Consider the following 10,061-nt stretch of genomic DNA (forward strand, 5'->3'; position numbering starts at 1 on the left):
CCACACCAAGACACATCATAATTAAAATGCCAAGAGCAAAAGACAAAGAGAGAATCCTAAAAGCAGCAAGAGAAAGAAAATCAGTTACCTACAAGGGAGTACCCATACGACTGTCAGCTGATTTCTCAACAGAAACTTTGCAGGCCAGAAGGGAGTGGCAAGAAATATTCAAAGTGCTGAATACCAAGAACCTACAACCAAGACTACTTTATCCAGCAAAGCTATCATTCAGAAGTGAAGGCCAGATAAAGAGCTTCACAGATAAGAAAAAGCTAAAGAAGTTCATCACCACCAAACCAGTATTATATGAAATGCTGAAAGGAATCCTTTAAGAAGAGGAAGAAGAAGAAAAAGGTAAAGATACAAATTATGAACAACAAATACACATCTATCAACAAGTGAATCTAAAAATCAAGTGAATAAATAATCTGATGAACAGTATGAACTGGTGATTGTAATAGAATCAGGGACATAGAATGGGAATGGACCGACTATTCTTGGGGCGGGGGAAAGGGGTGTGGGGGTGAGTGAAGAGATTAGACAATAATCGTGCACCTATGGATGAGGACACCTATGGGTGGGGAGTGAGGGCGGAGGGTGGGGTGGGAACTGGGTGGAGGGGAGTTATGGTGGGAAAAAAAGAGTAACTAATGTAATAATCTGAACAATAAAGATTTAATAAAAAAATAAAAAAAACAAGAATGAGCCCTGGCCAGTTTGGCTCAGTGGATAGAGCTTCAGCCTGTGGACTGAAGGGTTGATCCCTAGTAGGGGGCGTGCAGGAGGCAGCTGATTGGTGATTCTCTCATCATTGATGTTTCTCTCTCTCTCCCTTCATCTCTGAAATCAATAAAAATATATTAAGAAAAAAAAAAGAATGAGTTCAAATCAACAAGCTAACTACAACTTCAGGAACCAGAAAAAGAACAAACTAAAACCAAAGCTAACAGGAGGTAGGAAACAAAAGAGATTAGGAAAACAATTGTAAAAAATAAATGAAACTATAAATTAGTTCTTTGCAAAGATCAACAAAATTGGCAAACCTTTTGCAAGACAAACTAAAAAACCAAAGACTCAAATTTCTAAAATGAGAAAGTGGGGAATTTACTACTGGTTGTGCAGGAATATAAGAACACTGTACATCAACAAATTAGATAATTTAGATGAAATAGACAAATTCCTAGAACACAACTATCATGACTGCATCATGAAGAAATAAAGTCTGAGTAGACCTATAACTATAAGGAAATTGAATCAGTAATTTACAAATCTGATAAAAGCCCAGGACCTAATGTCTTGTGAATTGTACCAAACATTTAAAGAATTATTTACCAATACTCAAATGTTACCAAAACAAAAAATTAAAGAGGTAACACTTCATAACTCATTTTATGAGGCCGCATAACCCTGATACCAAAGGCAGACAAGAAAACACATTAAAAGAAGAAACTACAGGCCAATACATTTTATAAATATTGATGCCAAAAATCCCCAACAAACTACTCAAAAACCAAATTCAGTAGCATATTAAAAAGATTACATACCAAGTGGGATTTAATCCTGGAATGCAAGAATGGCTCAATATGTGGAAATTGATCAATGTCATAAACCACATTAGCAGAAAAAAGCATTTGGCAAAATTGAACATTCTTTCATGATTTAAAAAAAAAGAAGTCCAATAAACTAGGAATAGAAAGAAACTACTTGAGCATAATAACAGCCAACCAGCAACAAGCATTCTCAGTGGTGAAGTAAAAGCGTTTTCTAAGATCAGGACCAAGGCAAGGATGTCTGCTTTTACCACTTCCATTCAATATAGTAGTGGAAATTCTAGCCAGGGCAATTAGGCAAGGAAGACAACAAACATCCAAATTGAAAAATAATTAAAATTAATAGTTAAAATTAAAATTTTATCTCTGTTGCCCTAACTGGTTTGGCTCAGTGGCTAGAGCGTCGGCCTGCCGACTGAAGGGTCCCAGGTTGGATTCCGGTCTAGGGCATGTACCTTGGTTACGGGCACATCCCCAGTAGGGGTTGTGTAGGAGGCAGCTGATTGATGTTTCGCTCTCATTGATGTTTCTAACTCTCTATCCCTTTCTCTTCCTCTCTGTAAAAAAATCAATAAAATATATTTTAAAAATTTTTTAAAAAGAAGTGTAGAGTCTGAAATTTAAAAAAAAATTATCTCTGTTTGCAGGTGATATGATCTTTTATGTAGAAAACTAAAGATTCCACAGAAACAAAAAACACTGCATTGTTAGAACTAATACAGAGTGTCCCCCCAAAAAATGTATACACACACTTTGAATAATTATAAAGGCAGTGTTTATTAAAATGTATTTCATTTTCAAAATTGAGCTATCAGCTGTTAAAGTGTGTATACATTTTTTGGGGGGGGGGGGCATCCTGTATCGTTAGATGAATTCAGCAAAGTAGCAAGATATAAAATTACACAAGACTCAGTTGCATTTCTATACACTAACAATGAAAAGGAAGTTAGGAAAACAATTCTATTTACAATAGCTTCAAAAAACAATAAAATAGAACTAAACTTAACCAAGTAGTCAAAAGACATGTATACTGAAAATTACAAAACATTAAAGATGACACAAATGGAAAGACATCCCATGCTCATGAATTGGAATATTTAATACTAAGATGTCCATACTATCCAAAGCAATCTACAGATTTAATGCAATTCCTAACAAAACCCCAGCAGCAGTTTTTTTCTCTCTCAAAAATAGAAAAACTCATCCTAAAATGCATGTGGAATCTCAAGAGATCCTGAATAGCCAAAACAATTTTGAAAAAGAACAAGTATGGAGACACACTTTCTGATGTCAAAACTTAACTACAAAGCCATAGTAATCAAAACAGTGCAGTACTGCCCTAGCCAGTTTGGCTCAGTGGATAAAGTGTCGGTGTGTGGACTGAAGGGTCCCAGGTTTAATTCCGGTCAAGGGCACATGCCCGGGTCTTTGGCTTTATCCCAGTTTGGGGTGTGCAGGAGGTAACTGATCAATGATTTTCATCATTGATGTTTCTATCTCTCCCTTCCTCTCTGAAAAATATATATATATATATTAAAAGCAGAGCTGAAAGTGACTCTACCAGTAAAGTCTGTGTTTTTCCTGGCCCATGGTGTTTGGGCAGAAGAGAACACTGAAGCTCGGACTGGGATGGCTGTGGAGACTCAGAGGTGAGGAAGTGGGCTGCATTTCCTACTCTGTGTTGCCACCTGGAGCAGCATACAGCTCAGCACCATTCCCAGCAGGAATGGAGAGTTTGTCTGGCACCAACCACCCGGAGAGATCTGTTTAGTACCTCTCTGAGTGTCAGAGCTGGGAGTAGAGTTACCATCCATAAGTTCTGGCCCTTAACACCCTTAAGCCCCAGTGTCCTACAGATCCTAAACCTGGCATTTTTCTACCCTCAACCCCTTCAGGCTGGGCCTAAGCAGAGCCTGGGTGCTGCCTTACAGAAGTTGAATAATTCAGGTCCCAGTGGCCTGAAGTATCAGTTTCAGTTTCTCTATTCCCTTGCACGGGTGTAATTAAGCTAATGAAAAGGGCCCAGAGGAGAGGCCTGCTGTCCTGTGCCTCCGAGGGATCAGGACTGATGTAGTCCCTGACCCTGATGGAGAATGCACCAGGCTCATCCAGAGCCCAGGTATGGGGAATGGAAGCAGGAAGTCAGGGAGGCTAAGATAGAAGGAGAAAAGAAGAGAGAGTGAAGAGGAAGATCTGAGTCAGAGAAGCCAAGAGAGACTAAGAAAGAGTTACGCAGAAATAGACAGAAGGAAACAGAGACAGAGAAGCTGAGTGTGAGGTAAAGGGAGTGGGAGGGGCAGAGGAAAGGGCAGAGGCAGAGACCAGAAGAGGCAAGGTCCAGCAGAGAAGGAGAAGTACTAAAATCCAAGGACAAGTACAAAAAAGGAGAGTCTGATAACCAGATGGGCTGCAGGGCTCCCCAGTGGGTAGCTGGACCCACCAAAGATCTTCTTCTGACTTCCAGGTGTTGTCCACACCATCCTTGCTAGCAGGCCCTGATGCTGCCCTAGGTCGAGCCAGGAGGCTCACACCCAGAGACCCGCCCCGCAGGGCCATGGGGCCCAGGAGCCACTGCCTTGGCCTCTCCAGACTGGGCCTTCTGTTCCTGTTCCTGCTCCCACTCCTTCCAGGTATGAAGCTCAGTAAACCAGGCCTGGCCTCTCTGAGTGCTGCTGCTTGCTGTTCTTGTCCTCTCCAAACATCTCTCTTTTCATTTCTCTCTGCAGTTACCTATGCAGGAGAACAAGTTGTTGGGGGAGTGTGGAGGAGGGGGTGCAGAAAAGGGTGAGAGATTTGCCTGACGGGTGGGTGAGGTAAGGGGAACTTCCAGAGATAGGACTGGAAAAGCTAGGGGCCCTTGAAGGCCAGGCTGAGTTGGGGCTTTATTCAGTAGGCAATGAGGAGCCATTGAATGGTTTTAAGCAGTTACTGGCCTGGTCAGATTTGTGTGTTCAAAAGCTTGATCTCGCCTGGCTGTGGTTCAGTTGGTTGAGCATCCTCCCATGTACCTAGATGTTGCCTGTTCATTTCCAGACAGGGCACGTGCCTGGTTTCAGCCTGATCCTCAGTGGGGAGGGGGAAGGGCGTGCAGGAGGTAGTCAATCGATGTTTCTCTCATCAATGTTTCCCACTCTCTCTCTCTCCCTTCCCCTATCTCTAAAATCAATTTTTAAAATATATTAAAGCCCGGCCGGTGTGGCTCAGTGGTTGAGCTTCAACCTATGAACCAGGAGGTCACAGTTTGATTCCCAGTCAAGGCACATGCCCGGGTGGCGGGCTCGATCCCCAGTGTGGGGCATGTAGGAGGCAGCCAATCAATGATTCTCTCCCATCGTTGATGTTTCTATTTTCCCCTTCCTCTCCCTTCCTCTCTGAAATCAATAAAAATATATATTTTTTAAAAAAACTTGCATGCTAAAATCCTCAACAAAATATTAGCAAATCGCATCCAACAAAACATTAAAAAGATCATACACCATAAACAAGTGGGATTTATTCTGGGGATGCAGGCTGGTACAATATCTGTAAATCAATAAACGTATACATCAGATAAACAAATTGAAAGACAAAAAATAGCTTGATCTCTCAGAAATGTGGAGGAAGATTAGAGAGGCTGGGCCTGAGACCAGAGGGAGCAGTGAGGAGGCTGCTGCTGCTGTGGTCCATGAGAGGGAGGATGAGGCCTGAGCTGAAGATGCGATTTAACATTCAAAAGATGCTCAGCAGTATGGCTGACAGGATTTGGGTATTGGTTGGTCTGCAGGGGTAAACGACAGGAGAAGGGAGAGTGATAATTCCTAGGTTTCCAGCTGAGGTCACTGGGGGGTGCTGTTTGCTGAGATGGGGAACATCAAACAAGGAGGTTTCAGAGCATGGGGGAAGGAAATGAATTCCTGTTTTGACCTAGAGAGTTTAAGATGCCCACAGGACATTCAAGAGTGGATTGTTGTATATATGCACCTGGAGCTCAGGGGACCGGAGAAAAAGGAGAGGAGTGTCAACAACAGGATTCTGAGAAGCAATACTTAAGTCAGGAACTAAGGACAATATGGTGTGTCACAAAAGCCTAGGGATGGGGTGTGTTTTTAGGTGGGACCGGCCTACAGTGTCAGAAGCCTTGAAGAAATTAACTGAAGTGCAACAGGAGGAGTGGAGGCAGGTTTGAGAGACTGGAGGGAGCCAGGCAATGAGGTTCAGATGCCTGGGTGAGAGCTGGCGCTCTTGTGGCCTATATAGGCCCTTCTAGCATTTGTGGCAAGGCAGACCGAATCCAGGTCCTTGGGAAGGGAAAGGCAGGGAAGAAACCCATCAGCCTTGCTTCAGAAAAGAGTATCAATTCACTCCACCTACTTCACCTCATTCATCCCTGGAGGCAGGCCAGGGAAGAACTAGAGTCACAGCCTGGGGACAGAGGGCAGCCATCAGGAGGACCAGTCAGACCACTGAGAGAGTGGAGCAGGTGACGGCCCCAGGCTTGTGGAGGTGCAGGGTGTGAGCAGAGGCTCCTGCACTAGAGTAAACCTTCTTGCTTGTCCCCCAGGATGCTTGGGAGCTGAGGGCAGGCTGGCTCACAAGCTGTTCCGTGACCTCTTTGCCAACTATACAAGTGCCCTGAGACCTGTGGCGGATACAGACCAGACTCTGAACGTGACCCTGGAGGTGACATTGTCCCAGATCATTGACATGGTACATTGTGGTTGTACAACTGTGGAATGTGCTGGTGACAGTGTCAAGGAATTTGGGGGTGGGGGACTGGGATTATTCACCAAACAATTCTTTTCTGTAAACATTAATATTAACAATAACAGCTACTAACTTGGATACTGTTAGGTGCCCACAGTGTGCCCAAAATTTTGCACCCTTGAATCCTGCCCGGATTATCACCCATATAACTGCTAAGGAAGCTGAGGCCCAGAGAAGAACCTGTCAAGGTCACAACAAGGCCTGGATGGGAACTGGGCTGTACAGCCAAGTTGGGTTTGTGGGTACTGACTAGAGCTCTGTAGGTGAGTTGCACACACAGGGAAGGAAATGCATGCACATGTGTCCACATCTGTGCCCACTCCCTGCCCGACTAGGATGAGCGCAACCAGGTGCTGACCCTATACCTGTGGATCCGACAGGAGTGGACAGATGCCTACTTACGATGGGACCCCGATGACTACGGCGGCCTGGATGCCATCCGCATCCCCAGCAGTCTAGTGTGGCGGCCAGACATCGTCCTCTATAACAAGTACTGCCTGCCTGGGCCCCTCCCCTCTCCTAGCCCTCCCTGGAGTTGCCCTTGGTTCCGGGTAGGCACTTATCCCTCATTTCCCCACCTAACTAGCTGCTATGCTGCCCTGGAAGTTGTCCCCCGGGACCCTTCTAATCTGGCAGGAAGGTGTTGGCAGTGGTGGCTACATGGCACAGTGGGCTTCCTCATAGCCCCGCACAGCCCCTCCATGGCTTCCCCACTTGAGGCTGTCCCAAGGCAACCCAGGCTGAATGTCTTCCAGGAACCCACTGTGCGGTCCAGGCCAGTTCTGTATCTCTGGCAGAGAGGGCTCAGGGGCACCAGTGCTCTTCATGGCACACTCCTCCCTTCCAGGCTGGCTCTGAGTCTCAGGGCTCCCCGGAGGCCTGCCTAGGGCCCTCTGGGGAATCCCCTTATGCTGCCTAAGTCAGTTCTGTTTTCTTGTTTTTATTTTTATTGATTTTAGAGAGGAAGGAAGAGGGAAAGAGAAACATCAATGATGAGAGAGAACCATTGATCGGCTGCCTCCCTCATGCCCCACAGGGATCCAACCCACAACCCTGACCAGGAATCGAACTGTGCCCTCTCAGTTCATAGGTCGATGCTCAACCATTGAGCACCCTGGCCGGGCCAGTTCTGTTTTCCAGACATCACATGGCTCTGCATATTCCCCCAGGGGCCCCTCCACAATCTTAGCAGATGGCACCCAGGAGAGGTCACTGTGCCACCACGTGCCAACTTTTGCAGAGGCCTTTTCCTGCCACCCTGGGCTAGATCAGTACCCTTTCTGGGCCTTCAGGCACTGCCCCTTCCAGGCCTCCAAAAGCACCCAGGGCCCTCCCCAGGGCACAAACTATCCTCCCTGCAGGGGCACTGTGGCCTAGGACTCCCGGGCCACTGCCTCAGGGAGCCCCCCCCCCCCCCCACCCCATCCTCCGCCTCCCGCAGGGCAGACACGCAGCCTCCAGCCTCCGCCAGCACCAACGTGGTTCTGCGGCACGACGGCGCCGTGCGCTGGGACGCACCGGCCATCACGCGCAGCTCGTGCCGCGTGGACGTGTCTGCCTTCCCGTTCGACGCGCAGCGCTGCGGCCTGACCTTCGGCTCCTGGACGCACGGCGGGCACCAGCTGGACGTGCGGGCGCGCGGCGGCGGCGCCAGCCTGGCCGACTTCGTGGAGAACGTGGAGTGGCGCGTGCTGGGCATGCCGGCGCGGCGGCGCGTGCTCACCTACGGCTGCTGCTCCGAGCCCTACCCCGACGTGACCTTCACGCTGCTGCTGCGCCGCCGCGCCGCCGCCTACGTGTGCAACCTGCTGCTGCCCTGCGTGCTCATCTCGCTGCTCGCGCCGCTCGCCTTCCACCTGCCCGCGGACTCGGGCGAGAAGGTGTCCCTGGGCGTCACGGTGCTGCTGGCGCTCACGGTCTTCCAGCTGATCCTGGCCGAGAGCATGCCGCCGGCCGAGAGCGTGCCGCTCATCGGTGAGTGGGGGAGGGCCGGCCGGGGTGGGAGTGGGGTGGGGGCGTAGGGGGTGCGGGGAGAGCCGTCCCCTCCGAGACAATGGCCCCCCCTTCCCCACTCCGGCTGATGCGTGCGGGTCCCCACCAGTGCGGGGACGGGGCCCGGGTCGCCAGAGCGGCCCTGCTTCAGTGTGTGAGGGGATCGTCCTGTGAGCACGCCTGTGCCCGAGACTGAGGGGAAGGGAGTAAGCCCCTTCCAGGGAGGACACCCTCCCTTACAGCAGTGGTTCTCAACCTTGGCTGCACGTTAGAATCACCTGGGAATCTTTTTAAAATCCTGGTTTCTGGGCCTCATCCTCCGGAAATTCTGTTTCTTTGTTATGGGGTGAGGCCACAACATTAGTAACAAAGAAACAGAATTTCCGGAGGATGAGGCCCAGAAATCAGGATTTTGAAAAGATTCCCAGGTGATTCTAATGTGCAGCCAAGGTTGCGAACCACTGCCTTACAGGAAGGGGCAGAGGAAAGAGTCCTTTCCCAAGAACCTGATGGAGGGAGGTCACTGCCCCCAGCGTCAGAATGACAGGCCAAGTGTCCGAGTGTCCACTGTGCCAAGCACTGTGCTAAGCAATGGACCTTAATGAACCCAGGGAAGCATCTCCACAGACCGACGGGCAGGTTCTGTTGTATGGCCCCCTGTACTGAAAGGATCAGTCACTGGCCCCATGTCATGGCATAACCATGAGAGAGGTGACTTGTGGGTAAACGCAGCCTCCAGCAGTGAGGGGGGAAATCAGCGAGCACTTGGCTTCTGAGAACCCACTTGTGGGAATGCGGACTGGGGAGACTTGGCCCTTACCTCCTTCCTCTTTCATCCATTGGGCTTGGAGGGTCCGACAGCCTCTTGGTGGGTTCCTGTTCATGCTGAGGGGGCTGGGGAGCTTAGGCCCCCTGAGCTCTTTTTCTGGGCCCCAGCTCGCTCTGTCTTTTGCAGGGAAGTACTACATGGCCACCATGACCATGGTCACCTTCTCCACAGCGCTCACTATCCTTATCATGAACTTGCATTACTGTGGTCCCAGTGCCCGTCCAGTGCCGGCCTGGGCTCGGGCTTTCCTACTGGGATACCTGGCACGGGGCCTGTGCGTGCGAGAACGAGGGGAGCCCTGTGGGAAGTCTAGACTGCACAAGTCACCCCCCAGCCCCCAGCCTCCTGAGGGAGGGGCTGGCCCCCCAGCAGGCCCTTGCCACGAGCCCCGGTGTCTGTGCCATCAGGAAGAGCTGCTGCACCATGTAGCCACCATTGCTAACACCTTCCGCAGCCACCGGGCTGCCCAGCACCGCCACGAGGACTGGAAACGCCTGGCCCGTGTGATGGATCGCTTCTTCCTGGGCATCTTCTTCTCCATGGCCCTGGTCATGAGCCTCCTGGTGCTCGTGCAGGCGCTGTGAATCCGGGGTCTGCCGCAGCCACAGCAACGCGACAGGGATGGGAAGACCAGGTGGTTGCTGGCCCTCAGATAGGCCATCCAGTCTCTCCCCACTGCACCCTAGAGCCTGGGACACCCTCTCTCAGGGTCAGCACTGCCGACTTCACAAACCACGAGGGAGCACTTGTTGTCTATGTATCCTGATCTCTAAGAAAAATCTAGAGCTTGCCACTCCCTTAATTCCTATAGGGGAAGAACTCTAAGAAGGTTCAAGGTCAAAGTGCAGCCCTAGAGGGACAGAATTGAACTTCATTAATGAATGTTAGAGTTTTCAGTGGGGAGAGTGCAAGTTATATGAGAAACAGAACTGCAACATTGCCTGCCT

The 10,061-nt window shown here is 49.4% G+C and overlaps 1 protein-coding gene across 1 annotated transcript; it reads left to right on the forward strand.

Moving 5' to 3' along the window:
• Positions 1–4,089: 4,089 nt before the first annotated feature.
• CHRNA10 (cholinergic receptor nicotinic alpha 10 subunit) lies at positions 4,090–9,946 on the forward strand. The gene is made up of 5 exons (XM_070425514.1): positions 4,090–4,180; positions 6,091–6,236; positions 6,629–6,783; positions 7,735–8,267; positions 9,241–9,946. Exons 1-5 carry the CDS (start codon positions 4,105–4,107, stop codon positions 9,696–9,698), a joined length of 1,368 nt encoding a protein of 455 aa, XP_070281615.1. The 5' UTR covers positions 4,090–4,104; the 3' UTR covers positions 9,699–9,946.
• Positions 9,947–10,061: the final 115 nt, after the last annotated feature.

This window comes from Myotis yumanensis, unplaced genomic scaffold, assembly GCF_028538775.1.
Source record: "Myotis yumanensis isolate MYYU_CA2020_CCGP unplaced genomic scaffold, mMyoYum1.0.hap1 SCAF_10, whole genome shotgun sequence".
Classification (NCBI taxonomy): domain Eukaryota; kingdom Metazoa; phylum Chordata; class Mammalia; order Chiroptera; family Vespertilionidae; genus Myotis; species Myotis yumanensis.

What these genes read in the sequence shown, in the direction of transcription:
- CHRNA10 (XM_070425514.1), top strand. Translation starts at nt 4,105, where the DNA reads ATGGGGCCCAGGAGCCACTGCCTTGGCCTCTCCAGACTGGGCCTTCTG. An exon ending in CCTGCTCCCACTCCTTCCAG is followed by an intron (nt 4,181 to 6,090) that starts GTATGAAGCTCA and finishes CTTGTCCCCCAG; the next exon opens with GATGCTTGGGAGCTGAGGGC. An exon ending in CGAGAGCGTGCCGCTCATCG is followed by an intron (nt 8,268 to 9,240) that starts GTGAGTGGGGGA and finishes TGTCTTTTGCAG; the next exon opens with GGAAGTACTACATGGCCACC.